At 46.1% G+C, this 26,152-nt stretch overlaps 1 protein-coding gene across 1 annotated transcript in view; it reads left to right on the plus strand.

The window, feature by feature from the left end:
- The window catches only part of LOC120899690 (uncharacterized ABC transporter ATP-binding protein/permease YOL075C-like), a 35,012-nt gene extending 10,585 nt beyond the window's left edge, over window positions 1–24,427 (plus strand). The window contains exons 3-17 of the mRNA XM_040305800.1: window positions 1,876–1,993; window positions 2,085–2,665; window positions 2,746–2,868; window positions 4,911–5,107; window positions 5,788–5,956; window positions 6,042–6,142; window positions 6,433–6,588; window positions 7,261–7,602; window positions 11,255–11,570; window positions 19,747–19,861; window positions 21,024–21,213; window positions 21,300–21,684; window positions 22,545–23,096; window positions 23,179–23,435; window positions 23,509–24,427. Of these exons, the coding sequence (XP_040161734.1) occupies window positions 1,876–1,993; window positions 2,085–2,665; window positions 2,746–2,868; window positions 4,911–5,107; window positions 5,788–5,956; window positions 6,042–6,142; window positions 6,433–6,588; window positions 7,261–7,602; window positions 11,255–11,570; window positions 19,747–19,861; window positions 21,024–21,213; window positions 21,300–21,684; window positions 22,545–23,096; window positions 23,179–23,435; window positions 23,509–23,853 (3,947 nt within the window). The 3' untranslated portion in view covers window positions 23,854–24,427. The remainder of the gene's footprint in view (window positions 1–1,875; window positions 1,994–2,084; window positions 2,666–2,745; window positions 2,869–4,910; window positions 5,108–5,787; window positions 5,957–6,041; window positions 6,143–6,432; window positions 6,589–7,260; window positions 7,603–11,254; window positions 11,571–19,746; window positions 19,862–21,023; window positions 21,214–21,299; window positions 21,685–22,544; window positions 23,097–23,178; window positions 23,436–23,508) is intronic.
- Window positions 24,428–26,152: the final 1,725 nt, after the last annotated feature.

The raw sequence follows: 26,152 nt of genomic DNA on the forward strand, positions 1-26,152 counted from the left end.
AGAACAAGAAGCATTTACACTGTGCCAATATTGAACCAGACGACGAGAAAGACATCAACCGCGCACTAATAGGGTGGTTCTGGTTTGGGCGGCACTCTTGTGAGAGAGTTCCGCTTGCAGCCACCCATCTCGCGCCATTCGCAGAGTTCAATTGAAGTTCAATTAATTTAAAAAGCAGCCGACGAGAAATGACCTCCGCCCGTACGTACGCGTTCAGATCGTGCGTTCATTGTCGTCTGACCAGTCCTTGAGTGTGTCCGCTTCTCAAGACGCTTCGTCGGTGCATGACGGCTAGGAGAGGATGGAATGGAGAAAATGTGATGAAATTACGCATGATTTGCGAGGGACAGCCAGGTCGCACAAGCAGCAGGGTGGAGCAGCGAGTAGTTCGTTTCTTACGCGCCCTTCTCAGTCTGCACTCTCCTCCGGTACACTTGAATGTCGTTGGCCGGAAGAAAGGTTCACGCGCGTATGCACGGACCCGCTGCATACGAGTTGAAGTTGTGCTGGTTGTGCTTTGCTTGCAGTTGCACAGATGCAGATGCATTTTTTTGCCATCGAACGTTCGTAGAAAGAGAGGGAAAACGTGCTAGAGGAAATAATTGCACTTTCTAATGCTCGGGCGAAATGATGGTGGTTGGCTTTTCTTTGCCATCACCACCGTCATCGAGATTGTGAAGTTTTCTTCCGCCTTTTGCAGTTGACGATGATCGGTGCGGAAGCGGTGTATCGATAGCCGTCGACCGCATCGGGGCGAAGGGAGTCCCGCACGTGCTGGCGTCTCCGTGCAGGGCCTCGGGAATATCTCGATTGCATAATTCCAGGCAGCAGCGGCCGAGCTTCCTGCAGCATCGAAGCAAGCGGTTAGCGTAACGTGTAACGCAACGGAGGCAGGATTCCACGTGTTCGTCCGATCGGTTGTCGTCTAACACCCGGAACTTACGGGTTAGCAACAGTGGAAGAGTTGGATATTGAAGCGGCTTACCACAAATCTGGAATTTGTTGGAATGTACTAAAGCGACTCCCTTTTATGGCAGCTGCTTCCAAGTTTATCTCGATGTAAATTTATGCCCTCAATAAGCTTTAAAAGCGTAAGGGTAATCCCTGCGGTTCCACAACAGAACGATCAAAACCCCAAAAAAACCTAAACCTAAACCGAATCGCCGGTTCTTGGTGTGGCTCTGTAAAAACCAGTTCTGGGCTTTTTTAAAGGTTTCAATTCAATTTAGGAAACCGGTTTCTTTGCAATAAGTATATGAGTTTGGCATAAGTTTAGACTGGATTCATCGGCCAGCAGGAACTTGGTGATTATTTTAGGGCGAATCTTGGTATCTTGCCTAGTAACAACAATCAAGTTGGGACTTTTTTTGATTAATTCTACCTCATTTGAAAGCAAAAAAAAGGGGCATTAACATGCTTCTTCGACAACCTCCTGGAGCTCAATTAAACTTGAATCTTTCGATGAAATTTGAAGCCTGCGGGGTTTATGTTTTGTTCTATAATTGGAAATCACTGTGTGATCGATGATATATTGAAGTGCGTTTCATCGTCGACTGGTTGAGAAGATCTTCGATATCGACCCCAGAGCAGACCGTGAAATAGCGCGAATTAAAGTTTCCAAATTGTTTCGTTCGATCGACCTTGAACGGTGATAAATTTAGTCAATTTCGAAGCAGCATGGATTCCTCGTCTGACGCAAATTGGGCGCAACGATGATCTCACGGAAAATATATACGAGAGAGGAGAAAAATGCAATAACTCCTCGCCTGGAATGTATTGTTGCTGCTGTCATACAATACAACGTAGAAATAACATTTTCTTATTGAATTCATGCTTGCTTTTTATTTATTCGTCCTCATCTTTCATTCCTCGCAGAATCAAAAGAAATTCTTCACGGCCTTAACGGGTCGTTCAAGTCGGGCGAGCTGACAGCAATTATGGGCCCGTCCGGTGCGGGCAAGAGCACGCTGCTTAACATTATGGCAGGTTATGTGTAAGTAGTGAGGCAGCGGTGATCTTCCCTCCACAAAGCGCAAACCCATCATCAACATCATGTTTGCACCTTTTCTCCCAACTCCCGACAGGTCGTCCGGCGTGAGCGGCATGGTGCAGGTGAACGGCAAGAGCCGTTCGCACAACTCGGAAAGCTTCCGCAAGCTGTCCTGCTACATCCAGCAGCACGACGCCCTGCGACCCTGGCTGACGGTGACGGAGGCCATGACCTGCGCGACCCATCTGAAGCTCGGCTTCGGCATCGGCATGGCCGAGAAGCGCAGGCTGATCGAGAAGATTCTCTTCATGCTCGGGCTGGAGCAGAAGGGCAACACGCCAACGATGGGGCTGTCGGGCGGGCAGAAGAAGCGGTTAGCGATTGCGCTGGAGATGATCAGCAATCCACCGATCCTGTTTCTGGACGAACCGACGACCGGGCTGGATAGTTCGTCCTGTGCGCAGTGCATTTCGCTGCTGAAACGCTTAGCTCAGGACGGACGGACGATCGTGTGCACGATCCACACGCCGAGTGCGCTGCTGTTCGAGATGTTTGATCAGCTTTATACGGTGGTGCAAGGGCACTGCTTCTATCAGGGGCCGACGAAGGAGATGCTCCCGTTTCTCGGTGACCTTGGCTACCACTGTCCGAGCTATCACAATCCGGCTGATTTTAGTGAGTCTTGTGATGAAGATGCTTTACTTGGGTGGGATGTTTCTAACAGGCCTTTTCTCGTGCTCTTTCTCATTTTCCAGTGATGGAGATCGCTGTTGGCGAGTACGGGGCCGACGTCGGTAAGGTGATCAAGGCGGCGCTCAAGAAATATTACGAAATCAGCAGCCGCTGCATCGAGCTAGATTCGACGTTCGACGACAACGGTAAGCTTCTTCGACGTCACCCCCCCTTCGAGATCGGCCCTTTATCGGCACTTCCTCTGCTCTGCTTTGCCGTGCCATCCTTAAATCGGAGCGCGGTGACCTCCGCGTCTTTGGTCGGTTCTTGCACTTAACGCGCGCGCACATGTACAAACTATTAATTACACACCGCGCGTGAACACGGGTAGGGCGGCAAAGCCAATTTCATCAGCCTTAGAAGTGGCTTGCTCGCTCGAGGACGAGCCTTCGGATCAATCATTGAACTGAGTGCGTTAGTGCACACCCGAGACCAGCCTGCAAAGCCCGGCCAGTAGGGTTTAGATAGAAACGCAACACCTCAGAGCAACCTTTTTAACCACATCGCGGCCACGAATTGCACACTGCAACTTACCTTCTTGGGTCGATCAACATCACATCATAACCGATCGATAGATAGTTGTTTTTTTCTTCTGTCGCTGTCTTCAGTTTCCATTGTACCATTGATTGGTTTGTTTGACCAATCGGTAGGGCTTGGTCATTCGCGATGTTTGCGCGTTGTGTACAACCTACCGTCAGGCTGGTAATTTAAATTTCCCAATTCATTAGCGCGTAATTAATGGCATATCCGGGGTAAAGATCATGTCGCCCTGCTTGTCTTTGGCTGCTTTGGAATCATCATCAGCGGTTTTGTTTCAGTCAGTTGTACCTTTCTGGTGTGACATTTCACACGCAATATTTTTATAGTATTGTTGGTTTTGGCAGGTGGTTGTAGCTTCAATATTGATTCTGGAACTCCACACATTGTCACAGTAATTTACAGTAACAGTGTGTACGAGGTTGGGTGTTTTGTTTTGATTCTTCTAGAATTATTATGCAAACGACTTGCCTGAAACCCGGTTTTTGAGGTTTGAACTGGAAGTGAGGTTGAGAGAGATATTTTAAGCAAACATACGAGACAAGAAACAAAACCCTCACAAACTACTGTAAAATCCTTGAAGACCTTCAGTCTCAACCGAATGTTACACCCTTTGCTGATTGTTTCGGCACACAGGTCAGCCATAAAAGGTTTACTAATTGATTAAGAGATTGGAGCCTCCGTAACTCCAAGCCAACCCCTTCTTTATGACGGCGCAAAAGAGCCGGTTTATTGTCGTTTCAATTCTTACCTCATGCATTCTAAACATAATGTGGCCGATGGTGCCTTTCAGAGTCATCTTCAACGGGACCCAACAGCAGCAGCGAGGTGCTAATTTTGTTACTGTGTCGCATAGAAGAACGCAGGCAAGCCACGCGCGCGTGTATATGGCGAGACTTAATTATATCCAAACACAAAAACCCGGGGCACACTTTTGACGAGCTCTGCCGGTTACTGTTCGATGAGCCCGGCGGAGCAAAAAAAAAAACAGCACTGAGCCTGTTGGAAAATACAAACACTCGCTGCTGGTTTTCAGTTGGTTTGGTTGAATCCGTTTGGCGGGAAAAATGAGTGTGTGTGTGTGTGTGTGTGTGTGCGTGTGTGTGTGTGTGTGTTTTTGCGCTGGGAATTCGTTCCGTTCGTTTGCTCACCAAACACGACGCACGGCGTGGCGTGGATTGGGGCCCGCGACACGTTTATTGCCCGTTTTCCAGTTTCGCCTTCCTTATGGCTACAAAGTCAGCAGTCCGTGACAGTTTGTGTGGTGGCTTTTGCTTCTTCCTTTTACTTTGCTATAGCTATTTATGCTGAAATGCTGACCGTAGCAAACAATCTGGTTTGGAAACATTGGTATAAAAAAAGTCGGACTCCACACACTGTCCCAGATTGGGTGGAATAGATAAAAGGTTGCTAATTTGTACCTTTCGCTCAATTAAGTCGCACACACACACGCGGAGAGTCGATTGAATTTGGTTCTTCCCAGGGTTGAGTGTGATCGCAACAATCTCCCCCCCAAAAGCGCTCAGCGGATCAATTTGCTAAGATTGTCAAAAAGCGCCAGCCATTGATTTAATGTCCCATTCACCGTTTATAGCTGACCTTTGGTGTCTATTTTTCCCTCTCTCATTTTCTTTCTGTTTTTTTTTTGCAGTAAAACTGATGGAAAGCTACTCGATCGGTGGCGGTGGCAAGGCGGAAGAGATGTGCAAGCTGCAGAAGCAGCAGGAAGCGCTGGACAATTCATCGTACGAGGAGGATGACATCTTCTCCAAAACGAAACCCGCCTCGCTGGTGATGCAATTTTTGCTCCTGTTCTACCGGAACTTGCTCATGACAAGGCGGAATTATGTAAGTAATGCGAGCGGTTGGAAGATGTTAGACACACCATTGTGTGAAACTGATCGGTGTTTCAAGATCATGCGCCACTAAATAGAGTGTTTTAAAACTAATGCCTGGAATGAGTACTATTCCTCCTTCCCAGCATTATTTCCAATGCGTTCCCATTGTTTGGTATCTGCTGTCTTGTCAGTCAGGTTTATTGACAATCCTCAATTAAAAACGAGTGTTCCACATTTCAAACCACCTCCCGGCCGTTTTTACCGCCTGTGTTTGAATGGTGATTGTTGGCAAGGGCGATGCGTGTTGATTTTATGTGCTCCCGGTTGGTAGATTGTTTTGTATCCAATGCTCACACGTTGGATAATTTTATTGGTTAAATAATCATAATAGCGTGTAGATAATTGGTACCGTGTAGAAGGGTTTTCGCCGGGAGCAAAATTATACCCCAATCAATCCATCCGATCGTGCGATCGAGATTGAGTGTAAGTGCGAATAACGGCTGTCGATCGATTGTGTTGCAACTGTGTTAGAACTTTCAGAACAAGGAACGGGAAACTAGTTCAAGTGCGCTGCATTTGCAAATGAAGGTGGCTCAAGGTGACCAATAGTAGCGCTTAATGGGGACAGCTAATCGTTAGGTCATTCTTCATTTAATCGCTCTAAATTCGCATCCACCTCCTTTTTCTTAGTTCCTTTTGTTCTGTAGAATCATTGCCCATGCGGCAGTGGCCACGATCTTCGGCTACCTGTACCTTGGTGTCGGGCCCAACGCTAACCAGGTGCTGGCGAACTATGTCTACCTTTACGGATCGATGCTGATGATGGTTTACACTGGAAAGATGGCCGTCGTACTTTCGTGTAAGTATATTCATCCTCAAGAGGAAGAAAGCGGGTTTTTTGAAACTGTTTGTTTTAACTTCAACATCTTTTCGTCTCCCTCCAGTTCAAATCGAGATGGAATCGCTAACGAGAGAGCATTTCAACCGGTGGTACAAGCTCGGTCCGTACTTCCTGTCCGTGCTGGTTCTTGAAATTCCGATACAGGTAAGTCGGGGCAATCGCTGGTGAAAGTGTTGCAATGATGATGATGAAAAAAAGCTGAGCGTTCACCCGCTCTTCAGAAACCATTCACATGCATTGTGTTCCTTTTGAGGGGTTTGCTTTTGGATTCAAGTTGGAGTTCAAGTGTTGCATGAATCACGCGAACCAATGTCCATGCGCCATGACGGGCAGATTTTTCGTAGCACCTTAAGTGATAAATTGTCTTTTTTGTGTGTGTGTTTTGTTTTACTTCTCGGTTTTGTTTTGGTACGACTTTGCTCCGGCTTCGGCAGATCTGTTGCTCTCTCATTTACGTCGTGATCAGCTACCATCTAACGGGCAACTACGTAAACATGGAGCGCTTCTGCATATTCGCGCTGTTCTGCGTGGCCGGTTCGATCTGCGCCCAGTCGTGGGGCTTCTTCGTCGGAGCAACGCTGTCGGTGAAGGTAAGTGGTGACAAGATGATGCAACGTGAGTTTGAGGCGTTAAGCTAACTAAAGGGTTTCAATAAGTTGCACAATCAAAAAGGAAAAGAGATAGATAGAGAGAGAGAGAGAAAACGAATGATTGTGATAGACACTGATACTGAAGATTAGGAGATAATGTTGAATGGTTTGAATGTCCTCTGGTAGTGCTTAAAACTGATATATGTTTGTAGTGAATTGAACATTCCCTCACTTTAGTGAGGGAATGTCGTATAAGCGTATTGTTGTGGAATATTCAGTGATACATTCATCAATTTAAATTTTTCAATTTCAATGCAGTCATACAACTCTTAAACACTCAAAACCCACAAATCATGATAAGCCCATTTGCTTCCTCTGTCATTTAAAAAATATGGCAATTTAATTTGTGACAGTTTATCAGAAAATCAACAAAACCATAATTTAATGTAGTTGTAGCCGCAACATTCGATCCAACCCTGAACGTTCGTGCAAAGGTTGCATGCAACCCTGCTGTGCAAGTTGTATGGCAGTTCAATTTTTAGCACGCTAGATGGCGCTGAAGCTGAACGCCTTTGCAAATCCGTTACAATTTTCAAACAATTTATAAAATATGCATTCGAATACTAATTTTATCTTCCTTTTCTCCCTCCTTTTGACTACTTCTCTGACCAGCTCGCCGTATTTATCGGTCCAATTTTGGCGGTACTGTTCTCCGTGTTTGGCTTCTGCACCCGGTACGTCGACATTACGCCCGTGTTCAAGTGGATGTGGCACATCAGCTACTACCGGGCGAGCTTTCACGGCATAATGAACTCGGTGTACGGCATGAACCGGGGCGATCTGCACTGTCCGGAGACGCAGATCTACTGCCACTTCAAGAACCCGGTCCTGTTCCAGAAGGACATGGACATCGAGCACGTGGACATGCAGTCGAACTTTGTGCTGATTATGCTGATCATCATCACGATGTACATCAGCACCGTGTTAGTGCTGTGGTACAAGCTGAACAAGCGATAAACCGAAGCGAATTGCGGGTATAGGCCATCGTTTTTTATTAATTATTTTGCCGTCTCTTAGCCAACCAGCAGTATGTTAAGGGAAAAGCCTAAAGGGGAGAGCTAGAATCTTGCAATCTTGTAATGGAAAGCAAACGAAGAATGAAAAAAAAAAAACGCACTAGAATTGTATCACCCAACCCAACACCCAGGAATCTGCAAAGAATGAATGCGCACACTTAGTCCAAGGGTCGAAGACGAAGTGTAGTACACGTGTGTGGTTGTGTAGATTTGTAAGTTTAGCAATCGATATCTGTGATCAAATGCACTAGCAAAAGGTGTTTTGCTGTTGTTTCTTTTGTATACCATATACTGTATGGAGAATGTGGAGTTTAATGGAGTTTTTATATACATGTAGTAATATACACAAATTTTTTGTACTTTTTTGTAGACCGTGATTTGTTCCATGTTCAAGACTACGAATTGGCTAAGAATCTTCAGTGCTAGCCAGATAGTACGACAGACAGGGTGTGAAGGTTTAGAGTGTATTAGGAGGAATATGAATAAGATAGGACAAAAAAAAACATCACAACATTATCGTTCCATTATCTTCGGGGAGACAAACAGAGTGCGTAAAAGAACGAGAAAAAGAACGTGTAAATATTAGAAATAGTTTATCCGCCGTTAATCCACTGGTGACTTTGCAATAATAAAACCACAAAACGATAATAATAGCACAAAGAAACCTGTTCAACTGTCTTTGATTGACCAGCTTTAGCCCAGTGACTGTTACAGGAAACGGCAGCTAATGCCACTCTCAACAGCTCCACTGAAGTACATGATTGATTTGCACCCAACAAAGACTCATCGGTTCGTCGCTCGTTGCCAGCATTGATAAGCTTAGCCTAATCGCTCTAGGAGCCCGTCCAAGATTGTCATTTCTGTCCGGCGTGTGTGCGCTATTGTTCACTTAGACTATTGTCGGTTAAGAAGACTACATCCTAATAGAAAACGGTCGCACACAGCCACTGGCGATAAGTTCACAGAGCACTGGGAGAAGAATGAAGAGTGATTACTTACCGAATTGACCAGTTTTAATCGAGACCAGCTTATCATCAAGAGCCTAGAGATAGAAAGAGAGAGAGAGAGAGAGAGAGAGAGAGAGAGAGGGAGCGTGACCGCTCGAGGACACTTGTGGCAAAATGTGGAACAGCTGCTGCACTGGTTACGAGGCTTAACCACGTGCTGGAGATTTGGACGGGTTCAGGACGACTAACGGGTTGTTCACCTCATCTGCTGGTCGATTGAAGTTCCTTTGTATCGTAAATAGACCACCTCGATGACCTTACATTGATTCCAATTTGTTGATCGCAAAACAATTCAAAGTGTAGAAGGGGATATTGTTTTGTTCCCTTTCATTTCATCCCTTCCTAGAATGCTTATGACGTAAATTGAAAGAAATGTATAATCGCTGGAATCTGCTGGTAGAACAACACACTGCTACAGCAAGCGTGTTCAGCGCGTTATCAGCAAATGGTGGCGAGTGGCCAGCGTTTCAATTGAAGCCCTTTTTCAGTTCAGTTGACGCGTTTGACGCATTGCTAGTGTCACTAATGTGTTTGGTTAATGAATTTGAATCGTGATAACCTTAGAGGGAGGCGAACCTGAAGGGCATGAAATTCGATTCCAAAGGTCAGCATGGCCACACTTTCGGCGTTAAAAATAGGCACGGAAGTATGTAAACTGATAGAGTTTCAATAGTTGGAGGCACAAAAAACGACTTCTAGGTTGAAAGTTTTAATGCCCGACATCCAAGCCTACTTCAGGTCCAAGTCCATGTTCTAATTTAACCTGGTCTGATGCTGATAATGGCCTCTTTTAAGGCAGCTGTCTTCTCCCCATCGTCAGCTGATGGACACAGAAAATCTGGCACAGCGTCTCATTCGTTTCAGCTGCACCGCTGAACAGTTGAGCAGGACAGTTCAAAGATAACCGAACTTCGATGCCCTCATTGACATCCGCCCAGAAGCATCGTTCTTGTTCAAGCTCGGGCCGCCCAGTCGTGATAAGTACATTGTAGTGCAAGTGTACCGAGAGCCCACACGGCTGTGTTTGTAATGGGTCATTTGCTTCTTCAGAGCTGTTTCAAATGTTTGCTAAAAAATGCGATAGGCGCCCGTTATCAACACGCTTATGCTGTGGCAAGATGGCCAGGCCGGGTCAGCATAATCGTGGTGCCTGAGTGCCCAAGGGAACATCCGCGTAGATCCGTGTTCGTGATTCGGCTATTGTTTTGTGATTTGAAGGAACATTTTTTTCTAGTTTTATTGCACGGAAAGAACCTTAAAGATCATCGACTGGCCAAGGATGTGCACATGAGCCCGAGTGCATGCGAAGAAGGTTGTCTGCATAATAAACAACGAAAAAAGAAGTAACCCTGTTTGCGCGTGCGATGCAGTTGGAGTTGGTTTGCGTGTTACGCGCGAGAGAGCGAAAGGCAGGTGCGCTCTGGGGGCAGTCATTTCACGCACACCGTGCTGCTTGGTTTTGGTGAGCACAGCAGGCTAGATGAGAATCGTGTTCGAAGGGCCGTAACTCTGCGGTGTGTAAAAATGAAACCGGAGTTGTGTTTGAGGCGTTTAATGACTTAATGCAGCAAAAGACAAAGAGTTTCTTTATTTTTTTAAGATGCTTGGTGCTCCGTTTATCATTTTAGTGCGCCTTAAAAAAAATGGTGTGGCTAACATCATGCTTGTGCTAAGTTATCATTTTGTTATTTTTTTTTAAATTTCAATAATAAAATAACGCTTTAACCAAACCCACCTCCAACAAAATCCCACCATGCGGTGCCGCTTTGCTGCACCAACCGTTGCTTTGTTGTGCGCGCGGCTTCGCGGATCAGCTGAGCCGCTCGGTGCCTTCAGTATTCTCCGAGAGGCGAGCGAACGTGGATGCGTGCCCAGCTCATTCCCAGGTCGGTCGGATTGCATCGAACAACCCATCCGCGACTTCTCACCCGCGTCGGTCGGTCGGTGGCCGCGGTCGTTGTGCCGTTGTTTGTGGTTATTTCGGTGCGGGTGCACTTAGAGCCATCGTACCTTAGGGAGCCTCGACGAGAAAAAGGGCGGAGTGTGTGAGTGTGATACCGAATGCCGTTGTTTGGTTTTCGGAACCCGAGTCAGGGAGAAAAGAAGGGCAGGGAAGAAGGGATCACGACGTTATCGTTTGGGAAGGAAGCTTGGTTGTACCGCATCGCAGCCCTTCTTTGTGCAGCTTAGCGTGTGTGTGTTGTTTTGTGTAGGTTTTGTGTGTGAAGAATAAAAGCGCATACTGGGGGAGAGTGATGCGTTTCCCGCTGTGCTAACAGAATCGATGGGCTTTGGCTGGCGTCGAACCCGTCGTAGAATGGTCCAGTGGAGCACCCGAGAGTGAACGGTGAGCGAGAAGATAGCTCTCGTGGGATGTGTTACTAAGAGAGTGTGTTTCTTAGGTTCTAGTTTGGCACGAAACGTATTTTTAGCCAAATTGCTGGTTGCCAACATCCCAACCATGTGCTAACCATTTCGCGCATTCTTAACCGGTAGACCATTAGTTGGGATTAGTTTCTCTGTGTGTGTGACTGAGTGTCTGGCATCAGCTACAGAGAACTAGAGAGCAAGAACTAGTGAACAAAACACGAAAACATCCAAAACGTCTTCCTCGAGTCGAGCCTTGAGATGGCCGAGGAATCGTATGAAATGAACCCGGCCAGCTCGGCAGAGCTGAACGGTGGACCCGCAGATCCAGAGGCGGGAACATCCCCGGTATCCGGTGTCGGTGGTCGGCGGGCCGGTGCAGCAAAGCTAGAGCCCCTACAGATACCGGGGGTACCGGCCGTGGAGCAGGAGATAGCGGCACCGTCGCTGATTGCCGCTCGGCTGTTCAAACCGGTAACGGTCAGCTTCAAGAACCTGTCGTACTCGGTACGCAATGGAATATTTCGCAAAGGTAAGACTCGTCGCCTGCCGGCTCTTGTTTTACAGGTGTTTCACAGGTGGGACGTCTTATCAACCTCAATCCCATCCATCCTGCCATCATCCAAGGACGGGGCAGGTGTTGAGGGGTGTCGGGGTGTCTTCGGGGTGATAGCGTAGCGTACAAGTCCAAAAAGGGCAGTTTCGTTCTGCAGCTGGTTGTACGGAAATTGGGGACAACAACCCAAAATCCCAACAACACTGAGCGCTTGTTACGAAGTGTCTGCAGAAGGTGTACCGTGTCGTTCTTCCCTCTTCTTCTTCGGGTTGGAGTGGTGTAATGTAGGAGATATTGATAAGACAGGCCTCACAGACAGGCGTTACTTATCGCTTGTCGGGCGTTCGGGAGGATCAGCTTCGAAGCTCACTGGTGGCATAGTTGCAGCTATATTAGCCGTGAGGATTAATAGAAGTCACTTCGAAGGCCTTTATGCAGGGGCCAGCTGGCAGAAGGCCAATCGGTTGGTAAGTCACGAACAAGTTTGCAAGGGATAGCGGCAAAAAAGGTGGAAATTCGTGTATGGTTTTAACTGTTTTCTCTTTTTGTACGTTTTGGCAGATGTTAAAAAGCGAAAGTGACGGTGGCACGTGTGTTAACGTCACTTTTTATTGTGCAGGTTGGAAATGCAGCTCTTGTCGTGCCGGACATGACACTGTCCAATGCGTTGCGTTTATCAGAGAGATCTTCCGATTGAAGAATTACAATTAGATCATTAAACGAATGAAGATTTTTAGGAATTTTAGCTGAACCTTCAAGGTTCTAAGCATCTCAAAAGTTAGTCTCGTCACAGAAAAGTTTATTCCCAAACACTATACTTTATTATGTCTACAGGACCAACAAGAACCTGTACTGCCCCATTATTCATGTTCAAGCGCACCAGCCTCAGGCTTTCGCTTATCTCCCACTGCAACACAGGCACTATGTCTGTATGTGCTCGCGCCATACACCCCCGAAAAGTGAAAACAAACACATTTTGTGCCGTCGTTAAATTATAGTCAACATGTGGCCGTTCCACTTTTACGAGGAGGTTTTTGGGGAATTATTTTTAAACCCTATCCCCCCGGCCTGCTCAAGGAACCACAATTTTCCGTCTGGTACATTTGGTACAAGATCGCTTTCAGGAAGCGTGCCTTTAAGCAGCAGCAGCTTGTGAAAGGGCGTGTTTGTTTTACACTTTTGAAATGTTAGTTCGTTGTGCTTTCATTGGTGTAGGTGCCATTGGTCCGAGTGGAAACAGGCAGGTTGGATTGAATGAACCCAGCACAATGCAGCAGTGACTCGAACTCAAACGATCGGCGTGCAAGCCGGTCAATGTCGTGGCTGGTCCGTTCTCTCAATCACACACATACGACGCACAGGGCAGGGTGTGCTGGATGCTAATTAAATGTCTGATTCTTTGCTAGAAACAAGGCAAGGAAGCGCGGTTTGAAGCGTGGCCTCACAGAGGGGACACATTTATAATCATTCGCACCGGACCAAAGCTTCACTCATCAGCACTGCTGCTCTTCTGCCGTCGTGTGTTGTCAAGTGAAGTTAGCAACACGCTTCTTTTCGCCTCTTTCTTTATGTCGGTTCTCTTCCTGAAGCGCCTCTTCATTTGCGCCTACTTCATGCTGGTTAAGAATGGCTCGCCAAACGATCCTTCCTCTTGCGCATGGGGCTGGTGCGCACGCTGTTTGCCTACGCGATTATGTTTTTCGCAGATGATTCTTCCTTCTCTCCTCGGTTTTTGCTGGTTGTTTTGGGGTCCGCTTTTGGGGAAGGTATCAAAAATGTTTTTGGGGCTCTTTCGTTAAAATTCATGAGACATGAGACCAAAAATGAAGCGTCCGCACTTTTCTGTTCTCTCTCTTTCTTCTTCGCAAAGGTTTGGCTTGATGATGGCGTTTTGAAGGCAAACCACAGCCAACTAGATCGAACCGTTGGCTCGGTCGAAGGAAAGATCACGCACACACATGAGTGTGTTTTGCACGCAACGTTAACTTGTTGAACGGTTGAAGGCACAGTTTTGATTTTTTTTAAATGTTAAGGTTCGTAGTGTTTCGAGTTGAAGGCTTGTGTTTGTATTGTGGGTTTCGGCATGCACGAACGAAAGTTTTGTAATATAAATTCATTTAACATTGAGTTACCGAATTTCTCTTTTAGAAAACGAAAGTTAAGAAAATCATGCATGTCATATTCTCACAAAAACTCTAATTAAAGAACAACAACAACTCCATGCATTCTCATGTTCTAGTTTTGCTTTCAGTTTTAGACATCGGATACGCTGTGCTGTGCGTGAGGCTCCAGACCTCTTAATTATTATGTCATCGCGCACCGCACTACCAACCCATCTCTTGCCCAGATCTGCTCGGTACGATCATCGATCGCCATATTGCACGCTCCCCATCCCTCCTTTTTTCCTCGTTTGTTAAAACGACCGCGTGGTCGCGGCTTTTCGTGCACGATGGGGATGTGCGCGCGCACACCGCGACACACATCGCGTCCCTTGCCTGCACGCATTTTGCACGGGTTGAACGAACTTCAGATAACCTTCGGCGAGATTATTTTCGACTGTGTGTTGGCTTTTTTGTTTGTTCGTTTTTTTCTCTCCCTCCATCTCACTGTTTGGATCGGTGTCATGTTGCCGGGACGCTCGTTTATCGTTGGAAAAAAGTACACACGATCCCTGCGTTTCTATGGGGATGGCGGTGTGCGTGTGAGTGACATCTAAACCACACTGCTGCGTGCTGTTCGTTGAGTGTGCTGTCGATTCCGGCCGTCTGTTTACACGGCTGGTTTGCGAGCTCTGTTTCGAGTCTCGTTCTGCTGTCTCCCCCACAGCCCAGCTTTGTCAAGTCTGTCTTCGGCCTTTAGGGCGTTAATCGAAACATGCACTGCCCTTGTGCGGCCGAGTGATGCAGTTGCTGCACTGCCCCAGAGATGCAGATTCGCGCGCGCGTGTGGAGCGGTGGAACCGGTTCCGACCAGCTTTTGCGCGGACGAGGCGAGATCATGATCTCCGAGAGCTCGAGACACGGTGCTCCGGAACTGGAGCGTGCGGGTGAGCGAGTGAAACACAAAGGATGCGCTCTCTGTTCGTGGCCCCGAGTTTGGGTGTGGCGTCTGTCACCGCGGACCCACACCCATACAGACAGAGAGAAACAGAGAGCCGTTGTTTCTATTGCAATTTCAAATCGGTTGCGAATCCCACGGGGTCGTTCTGGGGAGCGGTTGCACAACACACACACACGCACTCGAGAACCAGGCACTATCTGGGGGTAGTGGGGAGTTAAATAAAGATGATCATGCAAACCGTCCTCTTCCCGCGGAAACCGCACTCCAGAAGTGATGAGTTATGAGGGGCTGAGAATCGTCCTCGACCGTCCAGAAGATTCGCGCCACGCGTAATCATACCCGCGGGGCTGTTGGAGTTGACCCCGTTTCAACCATCCTCCCTGGGCGCGCCTAATAAATAAACACACTCGCAGCACTCGACTTCTCGACAAATCTCGCCCAAGACAAAGGCGTCTAGGGTAGCGCGTGTGCCACTGTGTTGCGCGTGTCTGTGTGTATGCCGGCGTTCGCGCACGTATCTCAATCGACGGTGGCATATGCGGGGCATGTTGATATTTGCAAATACAGTGCATGGTGTTAGATTGGCAATGAGTAAAATGATGATTTTTTACAGTAAAATTAGTAAAAAGTGCAAGGGCTGAAAAGAGGAACTAGGAAAAGGAAAGTGAAAAAGGGAATACTCAATGGTAGCAATCTTAAGAGTGTTGTTTGTTACCCATATCCACTCCTCATAATTTCCAGAGTATATAGTCTATAGTTAGATTAGTGTCTACTTTTGCAGTATTTTACCAAAGTTGTACAGATCTGAAGCGCTCTCGCTAATAGTACTTGGATTCGTTCGAACACGTCGGGAAATATTTGGACTGAGATGGACATGTAGTTTACATTTTAGATTTGATATGGACTAGGACTCGCATTCATGAATCAGCATAGGATTCTTCCTCATCGATATATTTGTTTGTTTGTTTATTTCTTCCTATATTGATACACAGTTATAGGATAGGCATAGCTTATAGGAAGTTTTTGACTAGTCACAATAATATAAATACTTAAGTTTCATGGTTTCTCTGTATGCAAGATGATCGTCCTGACTGTATTGAGTTAATGTCTTGACATTTACATTATTTTCTTCAACTGAAATTTAATATTAAACATATCTGTGAACTTATTTACGTCTCTCAATCTCTTAACCCCGGTTATTCGTATAAAATGTACTGAAGCACTGCTATTTCTTAAGCGACCAGGAGAAGATATCTTAAATGGCACTACTGACCGATGATGTTTTTTTGTACTGAACGAAAAATTCAATGAAAAGCCTCCTTGATCTTATGCTACTCTTTGAGCTGTCGTTCGATGGAACTGAACGAAGGCATTTTTTTCGAATAAACTTCTAGGTTAGAGCCGACTGTCATTCAAGCAACCTAGTTTTGGACCAATAGAGCTTACGATCTTCGACGATTTTACGTATCACAGGCGATGGTTTTTAGGTTTTTACAAGTTAAATTAATTTTAATTCAAATTAAAAACTTTAGCTAACCTTAAAACTATTCATCCCACTGTTCTCTTGACCGCCTCGTGCGTACAGCTCGCTTGGCCGCACCACTTGGCTACCACTTATCAATCCGATGGTGGCCGTATTTGCTGTTTTTTTTCTAATATAACCCCGTCCACCCTGAGTGGGACGACGCATCGCTTTGCAAATTCACGACCGGCAAAACACACACACACAAACGCACCGAGGAAAAAAGTAGAATTGATAATCAAACCCGCCCGACAGCCGTTCCGGTCAACGGTGTCCCCGGTGCGCTTGTGTGCTGGCAGACGAATTGTTTGACTTCCCGGTTGGTATGTTTTCTTAGTCACCGCGAGTTCGAATGTCTTGCGATTGGAGGGGATTGATTGCTGAGCGCGTTAGCAAACAGTTGCTCGCAAACGTTTAATCGCCGATAGGGCTGAGCGATTGGCCCTCTTTGTCGCGCTGAAATTACGCTCCATTTCGCGCAGGGCTTGATAAGCTCGACTGGGAAACATCACGCATTGAGCATTGAATTTCACAGCCACTGGGAGCAATGGCAGAAATTCTACTCCCTGTGTATCCAAAGCTAACAAGATGTGTTGTCGTTAGAAAATGAAACCATTTCATTGCTCTCTTGCCGAGCATGCTCTGCCTCCCTGGTTCGTCCCTTAGTGCATGATCGTCACCCTTAGATTCCATTGTGCTGCCCACCGACAAGTGCAGCGAATGTGCACTCCATCGCGGGGCATAAACCGCGCTTGATGGAAGCGCACGCGAAAGTATCGCTCGCTGCGCAATGAAGCGCGACGAAACGGCGCACCGTGCTGCATTTTAAATAAAATATTTTGCATTTCATGTGCATGTGTGTGTGTGCGTTTGAGCTGCGGCGCGAAGCATATGAGCACGCGCGCCCGGCTGCAACTGCGTTGCGGTACGGGAGATTCGCGACGCGATTACGTTAGCAAACGGTTAATATAATTTTACGTCAAGCTTGTTTGATATGATTGTTGAATGGCTGTGAAGGTTGGAGATGCTTGAAATGTGTAAAGAATGGGTGTTGTAAATGATTGTTTACGAAAATAAATCGATACAGAAACGGCCGGCTCGATCAATTTCACCACACAAAAGCGTTGATTTTTGTACATTCAGCGTGCACACGCGGACCGCAAGTTTGAGGTCAACTTCCACCTTGTTTACGAATTGATATCGTGTGGCAGAACCAAAACACCATAACCCTCTCTCTCTCACACACACACAAACACACGCGGGTGCACCCAATTCTCAATTTCCTATTCCCTAGTGCAGTTAATGCAATTTACAAACAACCCCATTTTTTTCGAACCGAATCGAATGCAAACAACGCAAAACGAACCAAGGCGTTCTTAACGCTTGCCGAATTGCGTTAGGTTAGGTATATTTCGTGGTTCATTCGTCACAAGGGATGGGAGAAAGAATATAAACATTTATGACGCACATAGCCTCTGTTTTTTCACGATCACGGGAACACGCGCTTTGCAAGTGTTGGAGGATTTTCCGAAGGTCATCCGTACAAAGCTGTAAAGAGTAAGCCCACCATCGCGGAAAGAAAATTAGGTTAATGTCTCTCGGCCACTGGCAACAGGTGTACAGAGCAGGTTTGAAGGAAGATTTGCAATTCCTGATACGATTGTACATTGTAGCAGGGACAGACAACACCAATCCATTCAGATGCGCATCTGATGTACGCAAATATATTCCCCAGTTTGTCGCTTAAAGCAATCGCGAGTCCATGCTTGTGATGACACATTCCCATGGCGACTGGACAGCTTATGATAATCTTTCCGTTCCCCACAGCTAACATTGACCCGTGTGCCATTTTTTTTTTGCCACGGCAAGGACAGCGAATGCGCTCAGCCGCTGCTCCAAAGCGAAGACGAACGGCCGGCGGTCACAGACACGTTCGTTCGATTGTTTTAATTGAGCTCAATTGGAGGATCACGAGGATCACGAGGTTAGATGATGATGATGATTCCACCCACAAATCGTACTGCCTTGGGCGTAGTTTATGCACTGTATTTGTGTGCTCTACGTGCTTTAGAATTAGATCCTTCTTGGAAGTTTCGATGTCCCAAAAAACCCCTTTGCTCTGCTGCTGGTTTGCGATGCACTCTCCAGCGTGTTCTTCATCAACGCGACGACAATGTCTTGATTCGAAACCGGTTTCTGACACGTAGCGGTTGAATATTACCTGAGGAAAGGAGAATAAGAAACACGCAGTGCGATGTTATTGATCGGCGTTCTTCCCTTGGCGGAGTTCCAGCAGTACGGGAGCACGGGAGGTTTGAAATTTGAGTCCAACGTGGAACCTCTCTCGGCTTCCAACTTCTGCTCGTGGAAAACCTGTTCTGGGCACGTTCAGCTTTGCGTTGAATGTGTGATGCCTTCTTCTAAGAGTGAGGTTGGTTGGTTCTGCTGGAGTTTAGCGGAGGTTAGCTAAAGCAAATGCAACCGAAGCAGCTGATCGGCTTATAACTTTCCTGCACTGGTGGCCTGAAGACTGGCCTAGTTATTGCATGGATTTCCGCTGGCTTTGCATCGATAACCGGTTCTGGTTGCGTAGAGCGAGAAGCATGTGTGCGTGTGTCAATGTATTCAAGATCAATCCCTGAACTGTGAACCAGGGAGTCAAATTTAGGGTTAGGGTTTTTTTCGAACCTAAAAAGAACGAAATTGGTTCATTCCAACATCCCGATCAGAACAGATCTTTTCATTTTGTGAAATTGGTGTGAACAGTAAAGTATATAAAACCATAAACCAAACCAGAATGAAATCGTTGAGTCAACAAAAGGACTGGGACTAACTTGCAAAGTTCTTTTTGGAACGGCCACCACCAAGAATAATATCTAAGTATATCACCCCCTTGCGTAGGAGGAACTGGGAAAGCATTCACTGAAGTCTAAGTCATGCACACAAATATGTCATGTGCACACGGTCCGCCTCGTAGGCGCCGAGACTGGAATTAGAAGTTGCAAGATGCTACTTTGTTGCGTGTGAAGTCTCGATATAGTATATTCCAAACACTTGATCTTGCGTGTTAATGATGTACAAATACATGAGACTTGCATAACCGTTTGTTTAGCTTATGTGAGAAAAAACAGGTTTTTGATGAGAACGGAATATCTTCGATCTGTCGATAAGCGTTTGTTCACAAGCCGCGTGCAAATGAATGGCGTAAAAATTCTAGAACTATTCCTCCGACACTCATCTTTACCTTCACCCCTGATTAAATGTTCAAACCCAAACTTATTTCCCAACTTTAGGCCTCAATCAGGCTTTTTAGTTTCCCCCCCCTATCTCATTACGACACATCGTAAATCCCATTTGTGTAGTGTTTCATCATCCCCAATTTGTGCTGGAAATGACGAAACCAACCATGTTTCTGTTTCCTGTTTTCGTCCAATACTGACACCTTACCATTTATCGGGCGAAGGTTAAAGCTTCCCCAGTTTTACACCTACTAAATGCATGCATGCAGGCGCGTGCTGTGTGTTTTATCTATCTATAACCGCCCGTATCGTATCCCATTATCTTCCGCAGGTCGGGACATACTGAAAGATATCAGCGGCGAGTTCCGGGCCGGGGAGCTAACCGCCATCATGGGCCCGTCCGGGGCGGGCAAGAGCACCCTGCTGGACATTTTGGCGGGCTTTACGTAAGTTTTGCAGTGCGAGTTTATTTGCATTTAATAGCAGGTTTATTGGGATGGAGGTGGCTGGTGCTGGTGCGGTGACTTCGACGACCTTAGACGAGTGGATAGCCAATTCTGGAAAAAAGGCGCTCGGCATCGATCGTCGGGAGAAGCTTTTGCACTTCCTGCTGTTGCTACGTGGTGGTCGTTACTTTGTAACCAAGAAACGGGACAGTTGAGGAGGTAGAATTTATTTCCTATACTGTTCATCAATCATAGCCTTGGATGTAACCTTTTGCCGTTATGGGAATTGTTACCAAGAGAACCTAGAACACGAGCCTTCGGATACGATTCTTGGATTAAACACAGATTATAGGACCAGCATAAACATCAACATGTCTTGCCTACCCTACCACGGAGTTTCTAACAACAAAGAGGAATGAAGAGGTGATGCACTTTGAAATCGTTATTGTCCGATTGCTTAGTCGGTGCGCGTTTCGTGCCGTAGACAGTGGTGTTTAATCTTCGGCCTGCGAAACAGTGGAGCTGGAGGTGTAGAAAAAATAAGCTACAAACGCGCACAACCCACAGTAAACGGTCATTAGTGGTGATCGATGAATCCAGGGGTTGATTGACACTTTGAACGGTTGCTAATCGGACACGCAGGAGGCATTGTACTGCTAGATCATACGCGTGCGTCTTCTTTTGACTTCGACTGACTCCACCATACAGAGCTTACAGCAGTGTAGTGCAGTGCATGACGTCATATGAAATGGAGCTCTGCTAGCGCAACTGCGCGACGACTTCATGTCGCATAGGATAAAGCCCTTGTTATGGTTCTTGGTACACCAGTGGTTACAAACAAAGAGCACTCGGTTGATTGTGATATGAGTCACGCAAGCGAGATCGCTGGAAAGGCCATTAGGAACCTTCAGAATGACACCCTCCAAGGGGTGGCGCCATAGACGATCGCTTTCTAATCTCACGGCACGGAATTCTTCAAACAGTTTGATGAGGAAATAGTATCAGTATCGCTCCCTTTTTCCCCCACGCTACATATTTATGTTTACTGGCTTATCGTTTGTACACCGATACCGACCGCCACATGCCTACTAAATCAACATATTTTTGGCGCCATCATAATCACCATTATGCGTTTCCTGTTCCTCTTTCTTCCCCCCCACAGTGAGGGTGGCTTCACGGGCGAACTTCTGGTCAACAAGCAGCCGCGGGATCTGAAACGGTTCCGGCGGATGTCCGCCTACATCATGCAGGATCACGATCTGCAGCCCCATCTGACCGTGCTGGAGGCGATGCATTTCTCCGCCAATCTCAAAATCGGAGCCGAACTCAGCCCGGCGAGCAAAAAGATTCGCGTAAGTGCAAGCGCAACAGTAGCGGGCGTTACCGTATGTGTGCACATCGGCAAAATCTCACCTCACCTCTGTGGTTGTTGTTTCAGATGAACGAAATACTCCGTGCCATTGGGCTGCACGAGGCGAAGAAAACGCGCACCGGAAGGTTATCCGGAGGTCAGAAGAAGCGGCTAGCGATCGCACTGGAAATCGTGAACAATCCGCCGGTAATGTTCTTCGACGAGCCGACGAGCGGCCTGGACAGCTCCACGTCCACGCAGTGTGTCGCACTGTTGAAGCAGCTGGCCCGCGAAGGCCGCACGATCATCTGCACGATACACCAGCCGTCCGCGCTGCTGTTCAACATGTTTGACCATCTGTACGCGGTCGCGGAGGGCGAATGCATCTATACCGGTGGCACCGGGAACATTGTGTCGTTCCTGAAGGAGCTCGACATCGTCTGCCCGGAGCATTACAATCCGTCCGATTACTGTAAGTATTTGGGGGGGAGTGCGGTTGCACCAGTTTAATGGGCGTACTTTTGAGGGTTGTTTTTTTTACATTAAGAGCAAGGTCTTCTGAGCTTCTTCCAATTTCTCACGATGAGGTGGCTAAACTGCTCGTGATACTGTATATTGCTCTATAGATAATACACTGGAACGTTCCGGGCGGTGAAAGATAAGCGCGTTATTGATATGGGGAACATTACAGGCAAAAATTTGTCTGTTTTTGATTAGTCATTTTCGATTCCAAAAGGGTTTTTTTTTGTACAAAAACAGGAAATATTAGAAAAAGATTTTTATGTAAAATTTTTAGAACTGATTTGAAAAAATATGCTCGCAACTTTTTTTCCATTTTATCAAATATTTAAAAAGCTTAATTGTAATAGAAATATTGACAGCAGTGTAATTGTGATTGCACCAAGAGCAGTGTGTTCAAAGCTTAGAGCACAAAGCTTCATAAGTCTGACACATAGATGGCGCTGATCGGGTGTTTGATTTAAGTGTCCATGAGGCGCCCTTGTTACGAATAGACAACAAGGCGGTAACAAGGTTTTAATTGAATTCTTGTTAATTGTTAATTTAGCTCAGCAACAGGATTACTGTAATATATTTATCATTAATGTAAAAGGGTTGCAATCGTACCGGTCTTTTAATCCTGAATCTAAATCATACCTGAAATTGATCTTGCTCGATAATAGATTTTTTTGTATAGAAACAGACTTTTGAATCTTATTTGATGATTAGCTTGCCAAACCAGTTGACAATTGGTGTTTGAATGAATTTATTTTTGAAGAATAAAGAAAACTAATACACCGATCTAATTGTAACCTTTTGACTATCTTATTTCAGTGTTAGAAATAGCAACGCACGACTACGGCCGGCTGAACGACAGCCTGGTGGAAAAGATGATGAACGGGCAGAGCAACTTCTACCGCAATCCGGAACCGTTCTCGCCGACGTTCGAGAGCAAGCTGCTGCCGATCAAGGAATCGTCCCCGGACGGACCAATGGTGCTGCTCGAGATGCCCCTGTTTCCCGAGCACGACAACGGCGACGCCCGCAACCAGCAGCGGCCCGTCTCGCCCGTGCTGGCCACGCCAAAGAAACTCGCCAAAAAGCTGTCGTTCAACCCGGAGCGGTGGTGCGGTCGGGATGAGATCTACACCACCAGCTTCTGCCGGCAGTTTTCGCTGCTGCTGCTCCGCACCTTTCTCATACTGAGCCGGGATCGGTCGCTGATGACGATGCGGTTCGCGATCCACTGTCTGATTGCGCCACTGATCGGGATGCTGTACTTCGGGATCGGTAATCAGGCGGCGCAGATCTTCAATAACTACAACTACGTGTTCTTCTCGATCATGTTTCTGATGTTTACCGCGTTCAGCTCAATGACCATGGCGTGTAAGTAGAAAGCACGCAATTTGCTTTGTTTTTATGGGGCTTTTCTAATTTAGTGTCGTTTTTTTTCTCTTCTCCAAAACAGTTCCACTCGAGCTGCCGATCATTACGCGGGAGCACTTTAACCGCTGGTACTCATTGCGGGCGTACTACATCGCCATGACGGTGGCCGACATTCCGATCCAGCTGCTCTGCACCGTCACGTACATACTCATCACGTACTACATGACCGGCCAGCCGCCGGAAGCGTTCCGGGTCGGTCTGTTTACCCTGATCTGTCTGATGGTCGCCTGGGTTGCGCAGGGGCTCGGCCTGCTGGTCGCATCACTGTTTGACGTGAAGGTAAGCAAATAGAGGCAGCCGAAAGTCAATGAGAATCATCAAAAACTTTAACAATCTAATATTCCACATACAGAACGGCGCAATCTTTGGACCCTTCTTCATCTGTCCGTTCCTGATATTTTCCGGCTTCTTCATACACCTGACCGATGCGCACCCGATCATGCACTGGCTGTTCCACATCTCGTTCCTTAAGTACGCGCTGCAGGGCGCCGCGTTAGCCATCTTCGGCTACGACCGGCCCCGGATGGACTGTGACGAAACGTACTGTCACTTTGTGTTGCCAAAGAAGTTCCTGAAGGAGGTCGACATGCTCGAGGCGGACTTTGTCGAGGCTGTGATAGCGCTCGGTGTGATATTTTTCGTCTTCCGGGTGTCCGCCTTCTACGTGATGCAGTACCGGATGAAGAATAAGATTTAACTGTCCCCAATTCTGCTAGGAAGCTAGTCAGTTTGCACCGCCTCCCGTCCCGTCACACAGAGCTTTTTTTTTGGGGGGGGCCGCCAGCTTCGCTCACAACTCTCACATTCCATCGCATTGGAAAGCAAGGGGTGCGCACCACCCCGAGGGGAATACAAATTTTACGGTAGATGGTAGTAGCACGAGAAGGAGCGTTTGCGTTATTATTGTAAGGTAGTAAGGTGGTGTAAGTAGGCGCTTTTTGTTTTGCAGGGAGGCGGAAAAGGAAGATCAGCTTGTCGCAGCAGTAGCATTTAAGAAACGCAGAAGACTAAAAGGTTGTCGTACCCTTGAAGGATGGGAGGGAATGTGCGTACAACTCAACACGGCTCATATCTCTCGCCTAGCTTGCACGGTGTAAAACGAGGGCGGGACACTAATCCAAAAAAAAAAAAAAGAGATGAAGCACAATTGGGAAGCATGCTGGTTACGTTTTTGCTGCTTCGTAGGGTGGTAAGTTGTTTTTGAATAATGTTTGCAAGTAATCATGTGATATGTGATGTAAATATAGCGCGCCTTTTACGAATGGTTTTAAGAGCGAATTTTGAGCGTCCATGTGAAAGAAATGTCTATTAGCGCTAGTTTTAATGGGTTATGCTCATTATGTTGTTCAGAGGCAAGATTTTTCAAGGTTTTTTAGGTGCTTCCTAATTTTTTTTAATTGGTCCCAGGATCTATCGATGACAATATCCAACGATGGCATCGTTTTAGCACTTTCAAAACAATTGTTAGTAAAAAAAAGAAACAATAGATAGACAATATCGTAGCACAAATTCCAAAAAATTAAAATCGGAGATCATCCAGAAATCTTTGAGAACTCTCAATGGTACCTCTCTAATAAGAAATAACTCTTTTCAAAAGAAATCTTTTCCTAAATGTTATTGAAGTTCTACAAATTCTACCATTCATTCTAAAATTGCTTACTGTTTTCGAATTGATCAATTCACTCCGGTTCTACTATTCCACTTATTCCCGATGCTGATAGTATCAATTGTAATTGACAATAAATTGTGATAAATACACAAAGGTCAAATTGATGCCGGAGCTCAAATCGATGCAATTTACACAGATCTCAAAGCAGCATTCGACTCTCTTCCGCACGCAATTCTTCTCGCTAAACTCGATAAGCTAGGATTTCCCTGCTCGCTCGTACAGTGGCTTAAGTCTTACCTAATTAATCGCACATACATCGTGAAAATTGATAAGCACATGTCCAAAGAAATAGTTAGCAGCTCGGGTGTGCCACAAGGAAACAATATTGGCCCACTTCTCTTCATATTGTTCATCAACGATGTTACCCTCGCTTTACCTCCCGACAGTGTCAGTCTGTTTGCCGACGATGCAAAAATTTTTGCGCCTATTCACAACACAGGTGATTGTACATTCCTGCAAGACTGCATCGAAATCTTCTGTTCGTGGTGCAAGCGTAATGGTCGATGCAGGAACCCAGTCACTGGTACCTACTTCATGGACGGCACTGCAGTTAATCGACAAAATCATGCCAAAGACCTGGGCGTCCTGCTTGACTCTAGTTTGAACTTTAAACAGCATATCGATGACGTTGTAGCCAGAGGAAATCAATTACTTGGCGTGGTTATCCGGACAACTAATGAATTCCGCAACCCCATGTGCATCAAAACTATCTACAACTGTATCGTTCGTTCGGTTCTGCAATATTCGTGCGTAGTCTGGAGCCCAACTACTGCTTCTTCAATTGCTCGACTTGAGGCGATTCAATGAATGAACTGTTAAATCTTAATTAGGCCATACGGCCCGTTTTTTTTGTTACACTATTTTCTAATTTTTTTAGAAGAATGTTTTGAAATTTTGATATTATTTTCAAGCTTGAGCACGATAAAGATGAGTTCGTTTTATCCAATCGGATTATATTTCAAAGCATGTTTCAAAGAACAGGTTATGCACTCGTTGGATTGTGAGTTTTTGTTTAAACAATTTATGTTTGAAGCAAATTTTCATTTAAAAAACACAACAATTGCTTTGTTTTGAGAACTCTTGGACTGTAACAGACAAATTCAATCGAAATATTAATGACCCTAATAACCTGTTTTGCGAACAATGGCACTACGCTAGCGAGTATATTGTTATACTATGGTACAGAAGGGAGGATCCATCTATGGGAAGGGAGGTCTATCCATGATAATAGATAAACTGAGAAGATAGACATTACAAGCGTATTCGAAAATAAACATGAACCAGAATGATATCACAATAAATATCCATGTTTTCATGGAAATTAATG

This window comes from Anopheles arabiensis, chromosome 3, assembly GCF_016920715.1.
Source record: "Anopheles arabiensis isolate DONGOLA chromosome 3, AaraD3, whole genome shotgun sequence".
Classification (NCBI taxonomy): Eukaryota; Metazoa; Arthropoda; class Insecta; order Diptera; family Culicidae; genus Anopheles; species Anopheles arabiensis.